Here is a 22,337-nt window from a genome sequence, read left to right as displayed (position 1 = left end):
TGATTTTAATCACGTGGATTGGTTCTTCGCGGGAAAATCCCAACCAAATGGTTTTAAAAAAACTCTCATTCGTTGAAGTTGATTCAGTCATAATATAAATTACCAATTAGAGCATAACAGGCGTAGAAACAAAATTTTTAAAGCCAATTAACAGCAAGAAGATCTTCCATAGATTTACTATAGGGAGGTGGAGTTTCCTGGAAATATTTATTGCTAGATAGTTTTAAAAACATATTTACTAGCCGAAATATTATAGAATTAGCTAATTTAATGTCTAAGTACATTAAATTAGTTAGTTAATGCTAAAAAAAAACGATTTAAAAAGTGGATTTATTGCGATTGTTTACAGTTTACTTGGAAGGTTGGAAACGGGACTTTTCGCGGCAAATTTTCCTTTCACAGGACTGTGATTAGTTAAAGTAATGTCAACAAAGACAGAAGATACCCAATAAAACTGTAGAAGGAGTTTCCCTTCGATTGTTTTCAGTCAACTATGTAGTTAACTGGGAAGATTTGCTGTAGAATAATAGGAAGTCCATTTTACCAAAATATTTATGGCCCAGGGGTGGTCACAAAACACTTTTTGGCTTAAACAAAGTCAATCGACCTACAGAAGAGCGAATAAAAGCTAAGATCGCTGGAAAATCGAATATAACGCAAAATAATCGAATTTTTTGATTAATTACGCCTAAAGGCGTATGCCGCATCACGAATTAACGGCAAGTCACGTGACATACGCCTAAAGGCGTATAACTGCATGGAAAGGGTTAAGAAGTGTCTCTTTAATCCAAAACTTGTTCGGTAACTGCCTCGCAGCATTGCGGTTAGAAACATCTTTATTTTACAAAATTGGATTACAGATGCATTTTGGGTTGATTTATATTTGCACACAAACAAACTGGGAGGGGTTGTATTAGAAACTTTTTGGATGTTGCCACAATAAGTTTCTAATACAACCCCTCCCGGTTTGTTTGTGTGCAAATATAAATCAACCCAAAATGCATCTGTAACCCAATTTTGTAAAATAAAGATGTTTCTAACCGCAATGCTGCGAGGCAGTCTACCGAATAAGTTTTGGATTAAAGAGACACTTCATCTACAGCAATCGTATTATTGTAAAATATCTGCTCATTGGGATTTGTTTGTGATCATGTCACGATAATGTCAGGCTACAATTTTTTAATCTTAAATATATGCTCTCCACCTCAAATTTGTTGTCTTGCCCTGTACGTCGTACTTTTTCTTTAACGATAGAGCTGTGCCGTCATATAAAAAGGGATAAGAATACTAAAAAAATTTTAATGTCGAAAAGAAACTTCCTGTCTTGTTAAAGCCCAGCTAATGGTTACTCCAAAAATAATGTAGATATGCCTGATGGAACTTCTCGTTAAACTAAGGAACGGACAGATGATAGTGGGAATTTATGGGTCTACAATTTTTTCAAATTGCAACCCAGTAAATAAGCATTAGTTCTGAATAATTGTTTTTTGTTTGGAGAATTAAGTCCATTTATTCGACATCCATTTTCTGCCAAAATCTTATTGTAAGAATGCAGTGTACTTCAACGAATTGAAATAAGCAAGTTTATGTTCCTAACATATTAATAATTTCCAAATAGAGCTATTACTAAAATTTCTCCAGGAGTTTTATTCAACATGGTTGTAAGTTCAAGCAAGACCGAGAAGATTTTGAAGTCGGCAGAGTCCGTCGACCCTCTTTTATTTTAACGTGGAAAGAATTTGATACAAACCAAAAGGTAAAAACAAAACGAGAAATTTCCTCGGGTCGGACCACCTTGCCACTCACGAGTCGTCGGATTTGGTGTTCTTCCTGCCCTCTGGCACAGGTAACTCTCGAAAGTACTGCATGGCCTGTACTGCCGCATCCACGCCAATGTTGTACACTGGATGGGTGGGAACCTGCAATTAAGAAATGACATAGCAAAAATTTGTTTATCAATTTTCTCTCCTTATATCTATCTACTTTATTTTAAAATACTCATAACACTTCTTCCTATCTAAAAAAATTGAGCTAGAAATGCCAACACCGGAAATAATGAATTGTCACAAAATTTTTATTACAGATAGTCTATATTGGGAATGAGTGGGAGTCAGGCTACCGTGGACTACTGGGGTAAAGCTCACTTAGTTTGTACATTTTATATTTATCTGTTTATTGACAATGTGTTTATTAGACATATGGTATGTTTAAAGTTCAGAGAAAGTGCTCGCAGTTCTTTCTGTCTGTAGCAATATATGCCTCATGGCATTGATGAATGTGTTTAAAAAAATCTAGCACTTTTTCAGATGTGACAGGCATCCAAGGCTAGGGGATCTCATAGACAAGGCCTTTGAGGTATCCAGGAGAAAGAAATCCATGGGGTGTGATCCTGACAGCCAAGCAATGAGTCTGCCTTGGCCAGTCAGTCATGGGGGAATGTGCAGGTGCTCTGTTCTGCCAAAAACATGCATGTTGGACGCAGATGCAGGAACATCATGTAGTAGTTCTGACAGGACCACCTCTGGGAATATTCTGTAATTATATCTGTCTAGGCATGTAGGAATAAAGTATGACCCGGACAAAGTCATTGACAATGCCCACCAAATATTTATGGTGAACCGTTTTTCTGTAGCATGAGAGCATGTAGAAAAGAAAGATTAGAAGAAAGGATGGTTATTAATGTCGACAATACGACCATTTATAAGGCATCAAGTAGAAATGTGATGAGATATGATGGAAGAGTTATATTTAAGAAAAAAACAATGCAACGAAAACGAGAAAAAGCCAGTCGAGAATACTTAACACAAAGACAAGATGTACATAAGGGTAAGAATGAGCCTAGCACAAGAAGTGAGAGTAATACGGGATAGACAAGAATAAATTATGGGGAAGACATTTTCACAAATGCAAGAATGGCGGAAAAAATACATATTTATCTGCTAAGCGAAGAGAATAATGTTGATATGCTATTGGAAATTTGGAGAGCTGTGATTATATAAATAATGCAATACTTCATTTCAAAACAATAATTACACTACTCGGACTAAATCTTTTTACTTACCAATTCGTTTTTCGGATTGCCGACGATACAGCTATTGGCAAATAGACCTCCTCCAAAATGCTGGGCCACGGAGAGTCCACTCAGTGCGTAGCACGTGTGATAAAAATCTCTGTTCCTGTAACGACGAAAGTCGATCGTTTGGCCCCGTTTTATACCATTAAAGAAGAGAGAAAACGACACTTACTTTCCCGGTTTGTCGATCAGTCCGCCCAGAGCAGCCTGGCAGCAGACTAGAAGGTACTCTTGTAATGCAATTTGATTGAATAACCAATTTTCCATACTCATTGTTAGATTATCTGAAATTAAAATATTTCTTTCTCACTAAACAAAATGATTACTCGAGAAGTATGCGACGTACACCAGTCGATAGAGTAACTGTCTAAGTTTCATCTACCATCTGCATTCAAACACATTTTTGTCTACTGCTGCTATGCAGCACCATAAATTAAAACGGCAACTTCACAACAGAACTCTTTGAATTGCATGCTTCCTCGGCAATAGATTAGAATGCTCCAGTGGCCACTCGAGTTCCCAGATCCAACAACCTGCAACTTCTTCTCGTGGAGATACATCAAAGACATCATCTACATGCCATCATTTCCTGGGAATTTGCAGGAGCTGCAAAATTCTACTTTGACAATTTAAAATATCCTGGCTACTTACCAATATATGGTATAGCTCATTTTATATGGGAGTTAATGTTGGTGGATACTTTGTAAATTTGCACTCTGCCAAGATAATTACAAGACTTAACTGTTCGTCGTCCACAAGAACATAACCCGCACGTATCAATCCCATGTAAAACAAGACTCTAAATAAGCAAACTATGATAGCGTTCTCGTTTTGCTTACCTGTCTTACTGAGTGCACGGTGAATGAGAGGAAACATTCCGCCCTGCCAGAAGGAATAGCAGCCGTCCACCAATTTGTTGGTCCTTCCCTGAAAGCCTCCCTCGTACCTCATCTGTCGATTCACCAGCCACCTCTAGAGAAACGGAGGAAAATTGTATTTCCATAATTTTTTATAAGTATTACATAACAAAGAAAGCATTACCAAAAGACTCTTGATGTTGCACATGTGTTCTCTTCCCAGTAAGACCAGACTAGCGAATCCGCAGAATGTGTATCCGCCGTGGGCTTCCATGCCCGGAACGCCACCAAAGCCACCTTCGTACGTCTGACAACTGTCGAAAATAGTTTCTACTTTGAATTTTTGCAAATGAAATAATTTTCCGAAACATTTACCTTGTGCAAAAATATAACAACACTACATGCAATGACCTCTTTTTTACAGTATACAAAATTAAAACAAAAATACAAATTAAAGATTTGCCATTAATTACTTAACGTGCTGTTCGGACACGTAGACGGTTTCTCCGGAAAAAATATATGAAATTCTCCACGTGTGACATTTTACAGCCCAAAAACATTCAAAGCTAGAGATTCTGATGCAAATCAAAACAAATAACTATGGAATGTACAGGTGTCAATAGACGTCGGAGATATAATTCTTAATTTTTAATACTGAATTTGGATTTATTATTGCAAAATGTATCGACTCAGTAAAGACTAAATTTTTGTATTGTACAAGTATTACCTGCCTTATAACATTGAGTATATGGTGTATTTTGGTAATGAAGTTTGTAATACGGATACGAGCCGCTTAACGATTGAAGTCCGAAAGATTATAATGGAGCCAAAAATTTGCAGTCATCCATACTTTTTTTTAATGTTTAGATATATAAATATTTTTTCGTGTTATATACAGCTTACACTACGACTTTCACTTAAAAACGTACCCTGCCGTACATTCATGCAGACTTTGCTACTTTGAATGTTAGTATGGGTTATTGAGCATGCATCGTATTAATTTCTTGACATCCAAAGAAAATTACTAAGGAAATATCTGATAACATAGACAACGGAGAAAGAAACTAAAAATATCTCGAAATTACATTTGAAAGTCAAATAACTTGACAAAGAACTGAATGATTCAGACATGTTTAAATAAAAAATTAAATAATAAGCTAACAAAGATTCAAGATATTACCGCTACGAGTAATCGTAAGAAATCTCGGTTACGTAAATTAAGAAGCACACAACAGAGTACAGTGGATTCTTGATCTGCACGTTTCATATCAGAACAACAATAAAAACACCGACGTCACAAATTTCCCATGCCGATCATTTTCCCACATTGGTCATTTTATCCCCCGAGTCTCACCAAAAACAATAGATCGAGAATCCACTGTATTTGTAACTTAATATATTTTGTCACTCAGACGAATCAATACACATCAATTAATTTACGTTTATTTCATAATTAACTACATTAAAAAACGATTTTCCACGATAAGCTGTGTGCATAATCATGTGAGTGAATATAAAATGTCAAAGATAAAAAAACATCAAATTGTATAATTTAACTTTGTCAAATTATGGGAAAACTGTTCTAAAACATTTCTAGCTTGCTCGATTCAAATACAGTAAAGTGTCGATAATCCGAAATAACTGGAATGGAAATAAGGCATATAAATTTAATAAGTACGATACAAAATAAAAAAAGTTGTCTAATTTTTACGGAGAAGAACTGAATAAATGAGGAAACAGTTATCCAATTCAGAATATTAAACTTTATTTTGGGAGTTTATGGGAAGTTCTTTTGATCTCGTAAACAATTTCCAGTATCAAAAAAATTAATGAATTTTATGACCAGATATAATTCACACTTTAATATTAGAGAAAACTAATTTTCCAAATGTAAATCATAGTTCTTTTATTATGCATTTGTCAGAATACTAATGGTAAAATATATTTTGTCTCTGACAGTAATGAATCTGTGCTTTAATAAAAGATCAAAATGTTGTTGTTAAATCGAATAGTTTAATTTCAATAAATTGAACTATTTGATTGCTTATTTGCTCTAAATGCTTACGGTACGAGAATATATTTATTACAATTACATGATATCTTTACATCCTCTTGCCATTTCTGTAGGGATAAGCTTGCTAATTCTGTGAGTAATTCTGTGAGTAATTCTCCGAGAAAGCAGTTTAAGAAATAATGTACATCGACCTAAAGTTCGAATTTAGATTTGAACATTGAAAGTTTCAAGTTCAAACAATTTGAAAATTGTTTGAACTTGAAACTTTGAAGAAGATAGAGCAAAACTTCACATGATACATTCTAAGATGACCTACAAAATACAGTAGAGCATCAATTATCTGAATCAATTGAGGACTAAGGTTGTTCGGAAAATCAATTTTTCAGATAACAATTGTGTACGAAAAAATACGTCATTAATATAGTATATTAGTATATCCCAATAATAGTATATTAATATATCCCATTTTTCTCCATTGCGTGTCGCTATGCGTTGAATTTTTGTCGATGTTAAGCCTAACAAAAATTTTTATAGTAATAATCGTGGCTATTGTATCGTTAAAAATTATTTCTTTACTTTGTACAAACAAAATAAATATATAAAACAAAAAAAAATTATACTTTAGAAGTTAATCTAGTATCAAAAACGTTCGATTCGGCATGACACACTCCCGACACAGTCCGACTGGAACGCTTTTGGTTAACCAATGTTTCGGTCGATTGGTGTTTGGATAATCGATGCTCTACTGTAATACTAAGCTGAAAAATGTAAATTCTGTCGGAAAAAATGACGGGAGAGCTCTTACTGCCTAATATGCCAGTCACACAATTAGCTCTAATTAACCACACTAAAATATCTAGGATTTTGTTTATGTTCGACAATTAAGGACAGAAAAATTACTTACCGACTGACCCAGTCGGCTGTTCTTCAAATAATTCCGGAGTATAAATATTTGTCAGTCTCGCCACAGCCAGAGCACAGTAAGCTCCCCTTTAAAATAAAATTTTCTCGTTAATGAGTTGTAGAGTATTTGCAATCGAATCTACAATTCATATGAGTACCTGACATCAATTTCACTGTCTTTGTGAAGAGAAAATGATCCATCTGGATTTTTCATTTGATAAAGAAACTGTTGGAGTTTCTCCCTATTTTTGAGGAGAAAAAAATTTAATTTTCAGAATTAATAAATTCATTCACCGACGAATTTTCAATTTTTAACAAATATTTCCATTATTAATATCATATTTCTGAAACTATTAGATTCTTTAATTAATTTGTTGAATTTTCAGAAACTCGTTCTTTCAAATACTAACCTATCGATTACTTCGTAAGCTTCTTCCGTACCGAGAATACAGAGAGCATTGACTGCGGCGTACGTGGGAGCCAGATGACTTTGCTGTCCGGGTCCACCTATCAAAAATAATTAAGTTTAAATTAAAAAATAGAATAGATCTAGAAAATTTAAATGAGATGAAAATATATATGGAGTATTATATAAACTGGTTGCAAATACAGTGGATGCCACTTGCCATATTGTGTATAAATATTAACTGAATAAAAGTACAGTAGAGCATCGATTATCCGACTTAATTGGGGACTGGGGTTGGTCGAATAACTGAAAAGTCGGATAACCAAAAAGTATGAAAAAATACATTATTAGTATAGTGTATTAGGCCTAGTTTAAATACTAGCCTCCCTTTCATGGTTGAGCCAGTGCTGCCAGCTAAAACATGCAAAAATTTAACAAAAATAATATTAAAGTAGTCAAGACATAACTAAATATTGTAGCGCCACATCACTAGCGGACATTTGAATTTGCCGACTAGAACGCGGTCGGTTAATCTGGGGTCGGATAATTGATGCTCTACTGTACTTCTATCGAAAAGGTTATTATTTATGTATCAAAATATTATTACAAAATAATTAAAATTGAATTTTGATATTTGTACAAGATATTGCATAAATCTGGAATCATGGGAATTATGTCAATCTTTGTTTATTCTTTTACGGATAAAACATGCTGCCAAGTAGAGAGGAAAGACAGTTATTTTTATGGTAGGGATCTGAAGTTGGCGCGAACTCACCAAAGAGTTTTAACGTGATGCATCCAGACTTCCTGCCAATTGTGTGGTGGTCTGTATATGGCTCTTTAAACTCTTCGACAACTTCACACTGACTGTAAGTCCCCACCAAAAACAATTCAAATTTGTTCCTCTTTACTCAACACCACACTTTACCTGTAAAAAGAATAAACAAAGTTCTACATAACTCCTATGGTTCCAGACTTACAAAACATCCTGTACATTCAGTTTAGCGATACATTTTTTTGGGTTATACTTAAAATTTTTGTGCAGTTTATAAATTTTTTACACTTTTCTATGTGTTTTCCCTTGCTTAGCAATTATTTCATATAATAGGTTTTTTATGTTACAAAAATTTAATTAAATTATTATACAAATAATCCATTTATAAAATCTATTAAAATATTAGCTATAAAATTAAAGAAATTATATTTAAAAAACATTTAATGATGATAAATTACCTCCAAATCCACCATCCGGTTGCTGACATCTTGATAAAAACTGAATAATACTGTAAAATAATGTTTTTGATTACTTATACAGAAATTTATATAACAAAACTTAACATTGGTACTGATTATATTGACATATATACAAAAAAACTTTGCAAATAAAATAATCACAAGCTTAAAAAATCTTGTATTTTGCAGCAGCTTAGTATGAAAAGAAATCAGCTAAACTGCTGATAAATCTGGTAAAAATGTTCTAATAGTATGGAAAAGTGCCAAAATGTATATCTATATTTTAATTGTCTCTTGATTTTTGTCAGCTAGGCAAAAGCATATTAAATTTCTTCTAACCCACACATGTTGCATCTAATTTTAAACTGCTTGACTGTGAGAAAAGTCACTCCTAAGAGAACGCGGATCCTGCCAAAACCACAAATTTTCCCATAAACTTTTGATAGAATTTTTTCGGCAAAATATTTCAGAAGCGTGTGACAGTTACTCTGGCAACTCGGAAGTAGTGCTGCCACAGCCGAGGCACGATTCATCCCATTTGATTTGCTCCTTTCATCGATTTTAATGCATATGATGCAGCTTTGGATGCAAATTTCAAGTTAGATATCAAACGAGCAATTTTTAATCACATCTTTAAAATTTATTTAATTTCATTTAATTTAAAATGTATGCTCTTCCACCTCAAATCAGTAGTGTCTTGCTTCTGCACATAATACTTTTCCTGTTAGCAGCAGTGTCATGCCAGTCATCTATCTAACTCCTTTTGAGGGAAATGTTTGAATTGAAATAACATGACTTCTGGTTTACATTGAAACTTCGTATATAGTTAATTGGGGCCTCCTGCTCCTACGGTTTCCTTATCTGGTCTCATCTTTCGTCTATCTAACTCCATTCTTGAGATTAAGGAAAGGCAGAGACAGACAGACAAACACATAGACAACAGTGGAAATTTATAGGTCTAAAATTTTTTCAAATTGCAGCCCAATCACTATCAGTATACAGTAACTGATTTTGTAGTAATTTATTTCATCTATTGCAATTGAGTTTCCAGTTACAGTTGAGCTTGTAAGAATTAATTAAACTGTGTAATCACATAAAGAGATATGTGCATCTGCGAGCGGGGATATTTTACAGAGATTGTGTTATGAGATATGTTGAATATGAAGTTTTCAAACAACTTAACCAACATTTCAAGTGAAAACAACAATTCTGAATAATAAACAAAAAGCCAATTTCTTTTTAACATCTTGCTATCTACTTTGCTTTTAGTATTAAATTACAAAAAATGAAGAATATTCTTTAGAATTTAACATTAAAAGCTACAAAAGTATTTGAATGAGGCTTTTGTACAAGTAAGTTTTATGTTTATTACTAATGTACGTAAATACAAATATAAACATGTAAAACCCATTTTTTGATTAATGCCAAACAAATGCCAGATTACATGCAACAATATTAATAATTAAATGTTATGTAATTTGGTCTAGAGGTAGGCATTAGAGATGAAATTTTTTGATAAATTTAATAATTATAATTAAACTATTAGTTTAATTGTTAATAATAGAATATTGCTGGATATAATCTGACATTCATTAAGCTTTAATATATGTATATAAACAATTATTAAATTTATTTTAATGTATATATTTATTTTATTATACTGTTTATTGATCTGTGTGAAATGGTGAAATTAATTTGAAAGAAATGATATACTTTTATACAAACAGAAATATTTTAAGACATAAAAATATATAATCAACAAAAAAGCCATTTTTTTACTATATATTTTTTTTATCTTGATGTGAAAAGATCATCAGAAGATGACACTGTGACATTTTTCTTTATGATTTTGTATTGTAAAGGATATGAGAAAAGACAGCATTTGTGTGTTCGTCCTATATTTTTAAATTATTTTCTATTCTGAAATCGTCTTTTTCGTATTTCAAAAACACTTTTTTACTTCCAAAAATATCTTCAGTTACCATTTTTGTATAATGGGTAATATATTTTTTTATATTAAAAATAAAATGTAAATTTTTTAAATGGATATTTGATCAGAAACATATTCAAAATGTAATAAATACTTCACTCAAAAACATTAATCAAGACCAAATTTTCGATCTCCAACTGAAGATCGAAAATGTTAGTCGAAAAAACTGTTTCAAATTAAGTGTTACTGGAAAATAATTTAAGGCTTTTGAGTGAGGTAATTACTATATCATTCCAGTCCAATAAGTGGTGTTTTATCTCATTGAAAATGCAAACCTGCTTATTAAAAAGTTTGTATTTTGAAAAACAGAATAAAAGTTTAAATTTTAATCTTTTCTGATATAGGTCTAGTGTCATTTGATTAATTTATTGGATAAATTTAATTTTAAAACTTGACTTATTAATAATAATTAATACAACTTTAATTTTCCAGCATTCATTCTATTTAAGTTTAAAATGTAGAACCAATGCAAGAAAATTGAAACAGTCTCTTCAGTCTGGCACGTTCTGTAATCCAATGCTCTACAGCAGGGGTGTACATAAGATCTACTTTCTGTCTTAAAAATGTGTTGCGATCGATTTTTTGTCGTAGGCATAGTCTAAGTGGCAAGGGGGGTTGTGAAATACATACTATGTTTATACACTGTGCTTCAGTACAAGGTGCACTCCCGCGAGCTATGGGTAGATAAGGAAAATATATGTTCAAAAATATTTTTTATTTTTTAAATCACTTATTAAGTTTTCAAGATATAGGCTCACAAAGAAAATAAATTTCCAGACCCAACTTTTGATATTTGCAGTTACTAGTTCATTCCATACAGGCGGCACCTAAAAAATCGATTTTTCGACACCTTCAAGATAAATTTTTATTAACTTAAAATATAATTTAATTTTTTAAATCAATTACAATGTATAAATTGTGGTACGATTTGTTCGTAAACGGCTGATAATTTGATTATAAAATTTTACTTTCGCGATTTTTTTGGGCGAGGAAAATTTATTATGGAAGAATGATATAAGATTTTTAGACTTATTTTTTGCTAATCTATCAATAGCTTGCGGGAGTGCTCTTTGTACTGAAACACCCTGTATATCTACCTACGTAAAAAACAACGTAATTATTTAACGGGCCAAAAAACTCATGTCCAGGGGAATTAAAACATGAGTAATTATTAACAATATTTATTAATTCAAATTAGCTACTGATGAAGACAGATTTAGAATTTATTTTATTACGTTACATTAATGGGAGGACTGAGTTTGCACGTCTCTTACCAAGGAAACATAATTAGGTGTATATCCTGACAAAGATAATAATAATGATTCTTCAGTATGGGAATCAGTCAGGACAGAATGTTTAGTCTTCGTTAACTTTAAGTATGAAAATGCCAATTCACACAGGTATGTAGTTCCGAAACAGGTATAAATATATTTGCTACATTTGGTGATACTGGGATATTTTTCTCAATTGACGTATTTCCAAAAATCCAAAAATATAGAGGTCTGTTGCCGAAAACGCTCACTTATCAAGTAAATAGATAGGTGAGAAAAGCCATAATTTAATTTAAAACATAAAGAACAGGTACTTACATTTTAAACAAATGAAAAATTGAAACTCAACGTTGTCACCGTAGATAAATAATATTGATTAATAATAATAATATTGTTAATACTAAAGAAAAGAAGCTACCGCATGACAGTATCAAATATTCAAGCTAAATAGCCGTGTTTTCTACGAGTCCAGTCATAACTGCATGCATATTGTTGCTTTTGCACGTTACGTTCACACGTTGCATTCAGTTACAAGAGTAACACATTAAGTCAAAGACATCGCGAGCGATCGACCAAAATTGGCATCGCAATCGACCGGTCGATTGCAATCAACTTGTTGGCCACCCCTGCTCTACAGGATAGCACACATGAAACTTTCATATTACCATTAGTCAATGTATGCAAGAGAAAAATGTGATGTACTGTGTCAGCTGTAAGTCCTTTCTTGCACATGAGGTCGGCAAAACAATCATAACTGTGATTAATACAATAAACTAATCTGTGAACCAAGTTCTTGTATGTACTGTAGTTCTTTTCTTTTAATCTAAAATCAGTAATCTGACACTCACCAGTCTGATAAATTTGGATTATAGAGACTCTACTGTGTACTATTTATTATTCCAGTTTTATTAAATTATTTACACATTAATAGAAAAAAAAAGACTTACTGTTCTTTTAGGTCATTAGTTATTAGTTCATCCAATAAATCTAAACTGTGGAGAATCCAGTAACAAAGCCAAGGACGACTTGAATCGAGACACTATTAAAACAGAATTTAAAATAATAAATTTTAAACCAAACCAATCAAATTACATGTAATAGGAAGTAGAGCTCACTGTGTGCAGTGTTACCAAATATTTTTCTTCCGAGCGCTTTCGACAAATGTATTTCCGTCATCTTCAGGCAAATAAGAAATTTTTATATCGAACATGAACGTTCAAATAGAAAAGAACACACACAAATTTAAATAGAACGATTTTTTGGACCACATTCAATATGAATCCTGAAATCCCTTATTCGCCTTAAGACGACGGAAATACATTCGTCGAAAGCACTTGGAAGAAAAATATTTGGTAACGCTGCACACAGTGAGCTCTACTTCCTATTACTATTACTTGGCGTGAATAGCATACTATACTATACAAATTACATGTGCAAACATTTTATAAAATTTACAATGATTTACCTCATACAGTTGAGTTAGTGACACTAGTCCTTTCTTGAGAAAAACAACATGTTTGTCTCTCCACAGTAAAGGACATCTAGATTTAAAATGTAAAAAAAAATTGTATAAAGAAATCAAATAACATTAATAAAAAATAAAAGTACAGTTTATAAATTACATTATTATTTAAAATAAGTTTTAGTTGGAATGTTCACGTACATTATTAAATTATTAAAATTACTAAATAAATAAATAATGCACATGCAGAAACTAACTAAAACTTACATTAAATAATATTAACTTTGTTTGATTTCAATGTTCCACATACATTGTCTTCTTTGAAACAAGAATCTTTAACTGTACTGTCAATATCATTTTTATATACGGGGTGAATTCAAGAAGAGTCCACAATTTTCTAAAACAGGGATGGGCAACCTTTTTCTACGTAAGGGCCTCATTTTATAACTTTTGAACTGATGCAGGTGGCATACAAGAGAAAAGAGAGAAAAAAATGCCAGTAAATCAAAATTATTTATTCATATATAATTATAAATTAGCATATGTAGACTTAATTTAGTTTCTGGAACTGTTGTAAATGTAACATATCAGAAGTATTTGGTTAAATATTAGTCACTGCTAGTTTTAAATTAGTTTTAAAGTGTCTGTTAGCTGGTTTCTTGTTTTAATTTTTACTAAATTCATTGCAAAAAACTATTCACATACATAAGTTGTAGAAATAACATTTGAATTTTTGCTGCATACTTCCTTAAGCTGGGAAATTGATACATTTACTCATATTTTATGCGACGCGGGCCGCAAAAAATATTAATGCGGGCTGCATGCGGCCTGGAGGCCGCAGGTTACCCATCCCCGTTCTAAGAGATGATAGTATGAGTGATTAAGCAAAAAAGTTCATATAAATGTGTATCACTTTGCAACAGTCACAGAGACTTGAGGGTACGATGTTGATAGTAGTTTCCCAACCTGACATTCAGATTCCTGCTTACTAACCTGGATGAAGGGTGAGATTTACCACACAAAAGTGAATCTACACCAGGAACTATTCATTTGCATCACAGATGCTATTACCCAAACCAAGGAATGACGAGGTGACTTTCAACGAGTGACCCAAAACATTCTGCATCAATAATTGCATTTTCAAACACATGTTATGATGTAATAGTCTTTGCACTGGAGCAATTTTCCAATATTTATCACAGTAAGCACAGGTCTTTACTGTATGGCATTCCTACTCTACCTTTCTCACGATGCCTTATGTGCACTCTATGTGCAACATCTCAATAAATAACCAATATAAATGCAACAAATATTTATATAAAGTTTTTAAAGTTTATCATATCCTGGAATACTGTAGATTCCGCCCAATCACTTCCTAAAAAAATTAAAATCGTAACAAGAATGAAACAAATTAACTGCTAAAGCCAAGATTACAGCACCTCATTAAGAACAATTTTAACTTTGAATTAGGTCATCATCTACTGAAAACCATAAATAGAATAGAATTCGTGGTGTCAAATTTAGTGAACTTTCGTATGCTTTCACGATTAAGACCATATCAAATAATTTATCATTTTAGTTGCTAAACTAATTATATTACATACAAATAATGATAAAGATTCTTTCATTTTTACTAAATTCTATCTATCTTTATTCAATTGTTGTTCACATTAACTCTGTATTTTATAATTACATAAATCACGTTGTCCCAAAGATTGTATGCCAAGGTTTGTATGGCCATTGTTATTTTTTAAATCTGTATTTTATTATTATTATTCATACTCTACATTAATCTTAATAACTTTTTTAGATTATTCTGTTTATTCAAAGTATTGTTCCTTTATTTTGATCTTTGTTCTGAACACCCTTTGTAGATAGAATTAGTCATAAATATATCAACAGTAATTGACCAAAATATTTATCATACTATCCATCTTACAAGTCACAATTCTTTTAAGCACACTATCTGCACTGTCATTAATGTGTATTGAATTTCTATTAACATTATGTTGAAGATCAGCAATAACTATTGAGTTCAATAGCTCCATCAGTATAGAAATTAGTTATAAAATAACATTTGGCGTATTACAGAAATTTATAACCAGGCTAAACACCCAGAAGGTGTTAATATGTCACAAAAAATGATGGATCTGATACCAGAATGGCAAATTCCGAAATGTTTGGCCAAATTATAAGCTACTATAAAATGTCGAGTGGTTATTTTCCAATCGGGTTCGATTATCAGTAAGTTTTGATGAATTATCAATGGACATGTATCAATTGTCATATTTATTTTTATAAATTTATTCATTGAAATTACAATTTTAATTATTTCTTGGAAATTTTTAATATACGGAAAATTATTTTTCTTTTTCATTTTGTTGAATCTAATAAATATTACTAGAATAATCGAGTGTCTACTAGGTTATTTAAACCTGAAATGATAAAGTTTTATCTGTTTTGAAACTATAACTGGACTCTCAAGCGTGGTTTTGAGACAGCACATTTAAAGAACAAAATATAATTTGAACGAGTTCATTTCTATGTAGTATATGTCCTGTATGCTCGAACAGAATAACTGGTTTATAATGCTGCGACTTGAATGTTTATTAACTACAATAGTCTGACGACGGAATGACAAACATTCCGAAAACATTAACCTGTCATTTAATAAGAAAGTTTTTTCCTGACTTATCTTGAACTTTCATATTTAGAATCTAAATAGATTCTAAATATGAAAGTTCATAACTTCTAATCTAAAAAGAGCATTATATAACTAACTGTAATAATTTATTTTAATAAACTTTTACATTACAATTAACTTACTCTGTACTGCATTGATTTACTGTTCTTAAGCAATCATAATGGCTCTGAATAGATTCTTCAACTTCTTCCTATAAAATATATAAAATAAATAAATAAATATGAACATGATATAGCATGATAATGCTAAAAATCAACAATACAATAAAAACAAAGATAAAGATCAGTAATTAAATCACAATTCTCTATTACGTTAATAAATAACACACTAATCACTACTTTACAATGGACCACATATACAAGAGGTTCCATATAATTATAATGGAGTTGAAAAATTTGTATCTGCATGTACTTTTTTTTATGTTTAAATATGTTAAGATACATAAGTATTTATCATTGTGTTACATATAGTCTATATGGGTAGTAGACTATCTAAGATAACTGTTACGCTCTAAAGTCCAGCAAAATTTATTCATGATACCTGACTAATGTTTTTGGAGGTGTTCGATGACCTTCTTTTGGTCTTTACAGTTCAAATTTGTAGAACACAAATATGCTAATTGACATTTGAGTTACAAGTTTTTAATCTTGAATTTCAAAATGTTCTTAGAATTTACAATACTGACCAATGTTTTTGGACATTGAGCCCATCCAAAAACTGTTAGTTGATATTGTGAATAAATTTTGCCAGACTTCAAGGTGTAATAGTTGTTTCATTAACCCTGTAGAAAGTACGGAGATCACAATATCAAAGCAAACTAGTTATGTAACTAATATGTAAAATGCATTACACTGCTAACTATGACATTCACCTATACAACTTAAATGAAATAACCCACACCATGGACAAAACAATGTACAGAAGAAATCCTAATATTTACAAGACTTTAAGAAACAATAAGAACATTAAAGACCCTGGGAGGATTCTGGGTATGTGCAGCATACTGAGTAAAAATAATAATAGAAGCTTGAAAAATTTATTTGAATATATTTTTTTGTTCAATTTTTCAACATTTGTTTTTGTATGTGCCAAAGACGCTCTTTTAAGTTCGAAAGTACTAGAAATTACAATACGTTGCAGGTTTTGAAAGACGATTTGTCTAATGCTGCAGATTCTGAAAGTGTGGGAAACAGAGTAGTGAGAAACTTTTCACAGAGTTGCAAGGTTCCAAATGGTATCATGATTGCGGAAAGGTGATATAAATAGGAAAGAAAAATAGTACAGGTATACCTCGACTTACGTCGTTTGTCAAGAAAGTATATGGAAAAATAAAAATCAAGTTTAAATCAGTTTATTCGACTTTAAATCCGTCCACTACAAACATTGAAGTTGTAATATCACTAGAAAAGCGTTAAAAGCACATAAAATCATATTAAAATATGTACATTTACAGTAAATGTTAGTATAATCATCATAAATCTTAAAGAATGAAACATGAAAACATTTGTGTTTATGTGTTGTCGTCTTATTTAGCGGTCTTTAAGTGCTCATTATTGGCGTTTTCTCCATTATTGGCGTTTAGTTACGACGTAAGTCGAAACTACGACTTACGTCGTAACTACACAAGTAAATTCGACTTACATTGTTTTTCAACTTATGTCGCCTCTCCTGGAACCAATTACCGATGTAAGTCGAGGTATACCGTATTTTACGGACTATAAGATGCTACAGACTATAAGACGCACCTGAATTTTGGAGGCAATTTTTCGAAGAAAAAAATGCATCTTATAGTCCATAAAATACGGTACCTGTAGTAGGGTACATAGAAGCCCAGGATTATATTGACTAATTTCATTAATGAAAATTAAGACTATACAAACAAAGTTTGAGTCCTTTTGCCTATTTTTATCCTTTTTATTCCAGTCCGTTCTATATGTAAGTTTTTTGATTGTATTCGTCTGTTATTTTTAGAAGTTTTACTTCAAGTCACCGGCTGTTTTTGTGGTTCCTCGACTGGAATAAAAAGGATAAAAATAGGCAAAAGGACTCAAACTTTGTTTGTATAGTCTTAATTTTCATTAATAAAAATAGTAATAGGGGGTCATGAACAAAACTGTTGCCCAAAAGAAGATTGCAGCTTGAAAAAGTTTGGAAATGAATCGTCTAATGCAGAGGTGTCCAACCTTTCTGTTTCTCTGAAACAAACAAACAAATCTTCATTGGAAGATTTGTTTGTTTGTTTGTTTTAGTTATGGCAACACAACACTTGGGAGATCTGCCTAGGGGAGATGCCTTCCAGGAGGAAATTCAGAAAACTCCACAACCAGCCCGTCTGAATGAGGGATGAACCCACAACCAAACTCCTAGTGTTCAGGGAACAAAAACCACTTGGCCACTGGTGGGCTCACATTGGAAGAAGTCATGAAGTTTTGGGCCACAATATACTTGTGGCCCAATCCTTAAATATACTTGTATATTTAAGGATTAACATGTCTAGATTATAGTAATAAGTATTAAAACTTTATCATGAAAAGGGATATTTTAGAAAATTACTTCTACAGACACTTTTAATTTTTACTTAGAAATAGATAAATTCATTTATTATAAAGGAGACAAACAAAAATTTATTTGAAAAACACAAATATTTGTTTTATTTGGGTCTCTAATTAATAAAAAAAACAACAAAACACCATTTTAAAGTGCATTTTTATTCAACTAATATATTTATGAATAATGTAGCCAAATGATAGTAGCCAAAAAGTAGCCAATGTGCCAAATGATATTTTTTACGTCAAACTAAAAAAGGGTAGCCAAATTTGACACAAAGTGACAAATCTTGCAATGCTGGAAGGAATATTAGATAAAGCTGAAGTTGAGACTCAAAGGATTATAGACCCAAATTCGGGAAAAGGAGAGAAAGGCCAAAAGATAAAGAAGTGAGAAAGGTTGGAAAATTAAGGATCAATATTTGCATAACAGAAGGTCTATTTAACCTTTCTCACCACTTTTTATCTTTTGGCCTTTCTCTCTTTTCCCTGAATTTGGGTCTATAATCCTTTGAGTCACGACTCAAGCTTTATTTAGTATTCCTTTCTCATTCACACATTTCCAAATATTTGAAAATATTTCCTTTCTACTCAAAAATAAAATATGTATAAAGGTTTATGGCTTTGTGAAACTTCTTTTTTGAGGTTTATGCCATTGAAATAAATAAATAAATAAAAAATTTCTCAGTTTTGTTTACACATTTATTGGGCTGCATTGGAACTTGCCTCGGGCCGCATGCGGACTGCGGGCTGGACCCTCCTGTCTAATGAATAGTAACATCATATATCAATAGGAAAGGAATCAACCAGAAAAATGAAGAAACAAATGACATAGTTTATAAGTGAAGAAAAAATTTAATCAATTAAAGAAAAATAAGACAAAAGCAAAACCTTAACTGTGCCACAAGACGCATTAAGAGAGAGGTATACAGCTCTCTCAACTCATGAGAAACAAATGGGTGGCTAATCACACTCTAATGCTAGAGATAACCCTCCAAATATCCAGTTACCCAGGCAAGAAAGTTGGATAGGGTCCATTCAGAAACACTTACTAATTTGACCACCCAGACGGGCATCATTCAAAAACATTACCCATAAAGTTTCCAACAATTTACAGGTCTTGCCAATCTTTGAGAACAAATTAGAGAGAGAGCGACCAAATACCAACACTGTCATTCAGTCACCAACAAATCAGTATGCATTTCCGAACAGATCCATAAATGTCGGGTACACACATTCAATGACCAGAAATCTATCACTGCCTAGATTTGGTCGCAGTCCGGCACCACGCCACCAGACTGCCATGGAACCTAGACACAAAAACAAAAAAATTAGAAATTATACACACAATTCAAATTAAATTTAAAATATTTTCTCAAATTGCATAAATTATATTTATCACTCCAATTTTGGTGGAGAAAGAACCAAAACAGCAACTACAACACAAATAATAGCTCTACGAGGCAACTCGTACAGCTTAACACTTTCAATATTAAGTTCGACAGCAATTCTTCTCGACATCTTCATTAACCAATTTGGTACAAGTTAAGGAAAGGATGTCTGTTTTTTTTTTTAAATTACTTAGGAGTAATCGAGTGAAACATGATGAATGGTAGCGGTTCTGGAGCAATTTGGAGTAGAGAAGAACACTTTTGAGTGAACCAGTACTACTGTCTATTAATAAACAGAGTTATCCAAACCAAAATAAATGCAACTATAACAATAAACACAACTCACTCACTTTTCCAGCAGACAGTTGTATTAGTTACAAATGTTTACAGCTTTTTCAAGAAGGTTTAGGCTGTTCTGTTTGAACTTCACTGAAGTTTAATTACCATATAAAAGAATTTTCAAAGCATTCCAAAAATAGAATCTTCTCCAAAAATTCAAAACTTTGACAAAGTTCAAAGAGAATGACCCAAAACAGGCTTCTCAAAACAGCCGAAAACATTCGTACAACAGTCTGCCAGAAAAGTAAGCAAGATCGTTTATCATCACAGCTAACACTCATTCTCCATGCTCTGCATCAATTGAGGCTTTCCCCGACCTCCGCTCGGCACGTAATCGCTTGCAGGTCGGCCATCACCCGTCTCAACCTGCACTCACTTCAACACTTGCACCCCAGCGCACGGGTCGAGGCAAGTCCCTGCAACCCTCAAAACTAAGTAACATCAAGCGGACCACGGTGACGTGGGCCAAACGGTTAAACGTGACAGTCATGGCAAAGCATGCGATGCGACTCCCAGATTTTGCGGGCCATAACTTGCAAAGGGTCACACGTACGGGTGCGGTTCCTTTGACTGTTTTGCTCCTACAGGTACAATCTACAGCTCTGTAAGGTCCCAATCGTAGATGTAATTATACTCTTAATAATTTAAAAAAAAAAATAGACACACCTTTCCTTAACTCGTACCATCGATTCAATATCGAGTGACGTAGAATTAATGCATAAACCTTCCCGTTTTAAGCATTGATTAGTACTCGAGACACGGGTAGAAGCTCCATTAGTGTAACGGCTACACACAACATAAACAAGACGGCACCGGCAAACGAAAACTCCATCCAAATGCCGTTTTAACTATTAAACGAAGGTCTTAAGAAATGGAAATTGGACTCGCCTGTTGGTCGGACGTCAAAGTTTTATAATTATCGTCTTTGAACCTTTCTTTTTCTAAATTGGGATTCGTACACCTGAACTTAAACGTCGCCATCCCGTCTGTTTCCAAGCCAATCGATCGGTGCTTTCGCGCCCTCTCGCAAATCGAATTGATAAATAAAATTAATTTTTGGAGCCGAAAACGGAAAAAAATTAGATTTTTTTAAAAGATGATTTTTAAACTTAATAAAAATTAAATATAAACTCTACTTTAGTAAAGATTTATCATTTTTTTAACTTTTCCCGCTTTTTATTAAATTTTCGGACTTACGAAACTGACGGCCTGATGGCCGGGCGGTTAAGATGGAGATCTACCGCTCCGAGAGACACGGGATCTATCCGAAAGAGTCGGAAAGAATCCTTGAAATTTTTCGAGGGTGGTCCGTCCAAACATGTCGGTCACCTCCCATCATGGACGTGGCCTAACTCGTAATGACCTTGCTGAAAATAAATGCGCTTTTGGTGCTCACGGGACGAAGAGTTAAAAAAACAAAAAAAAAAGACCTTCAGAACTAACGGAGCATTTTTCATGTTTAATCTGGGTCAGTTCTTTCCATTTTTGATGCTTTCCGATCTGTGGACATCAAGAAGACTTTTATAAACATACACATTATGAGTTGTACCATAATTATAGTGGAGGTGGCCGGTTGTGAGGGACGAGCTTGACATAAATTCCCGAAGAGTTGCTCTCCCGGATTCAATACTCCAGGACTCTTTGATGGCATCGGCCATCTGGTCTATTCTATGGAACGGTTGGATTTAATTTGGGCGCATCTTCGTTTATCAATTACAATTCTTACAATGAGCTTTGTCGGGAGGCAAGACGTGTAATGGTTCCCATTACAAAGGCTGCGAAAAGGCTATCTTATGTTCTTTGCGTTCTTTTACTTCAAGTTTTTGCCCTTGTACCACATTGTGTCACATCGTATGTATTGGCGCTTTATCGAGCAATGTTCCCATTGTTGCACGTTGCGGATTAATTGTGGATATGCCAGAGTAGTGTTTCTCAAATTATGGAGCGAGTTAAAATTTTAATAGGTCGCGAAACGGTGCTATCTTCAATAGAAATACTTGTAATACTGAGAACTAGGAACAGTAGATGCATCCTACAGAATTGACAAAATCTTCTTACTGTGAGTTTCCAGACGAGGTCCGAAATCGCGTAAATCACGAAATTCTTGCATTTAAATCATAACAATAGATTATATAAAAAGAAGAGAGA

General features: G+C 32.9%; 1 protein-coding gene across 1 annotated transcript; it reads right to left on the bottom strand.

Annotated features, from left to right (window-relative positions):
- Positions 1 to 1,682: 1,682 nt before the first annotated feature.
- Fntb (Farnesyl transferase beta subunit) lies at positions 1,683 to 21,201 on the bottom strand. Its single transcript, XM_067276366.1, is given in 14 exon segments — positions 1,683 to 1,919; positions 3,062 to 3,176; positions 3,246 to 3,357; positions 3,913 to 4,045; positions 4,115 to 4,244; positions 6,849 to 6,870; positions 6,873 to 6,934; positions 7,006 to 7,089; positions 7,258 to 7,354; positions 8,487 to 8,536; positions 12,695 to 12,786; positions 13,213 to 13,288; positions 16,036 to 16,099; positions 21,074 to 21,201. Coding segments are annotated over 14 exon segments (1,251 nt in total). The 5' UTR covers positions 21,171 to 21,201; the 3' UTR covers positions 1,683 to 1,802.
- Between the last annotated feature and the right edge of the window lie 1,136 nt (positions 21,202 to 22,337).

This window comes from Centruroides vittatus, unplaced genomic scaffold (genome assembly GCF_030686945.1).
Source record: "Centruroides vittatus isolate TY-2023 unplaced genomic scaffold, ASM3068694v2 contig_683, whole genome shotgun sequence".
In the NCBI taxonomy this organism is placed as follows: Eukaryota; Metazoa; Arthropoda; class Arachnida; order Scorpiones; family Buthidae; genus Centruroides; species Centruroides vittatus.
Note: the sequence above shows the minus strand (reverse complement) of the source record. Positions and strands in the feature narration are given on the sequence as shown.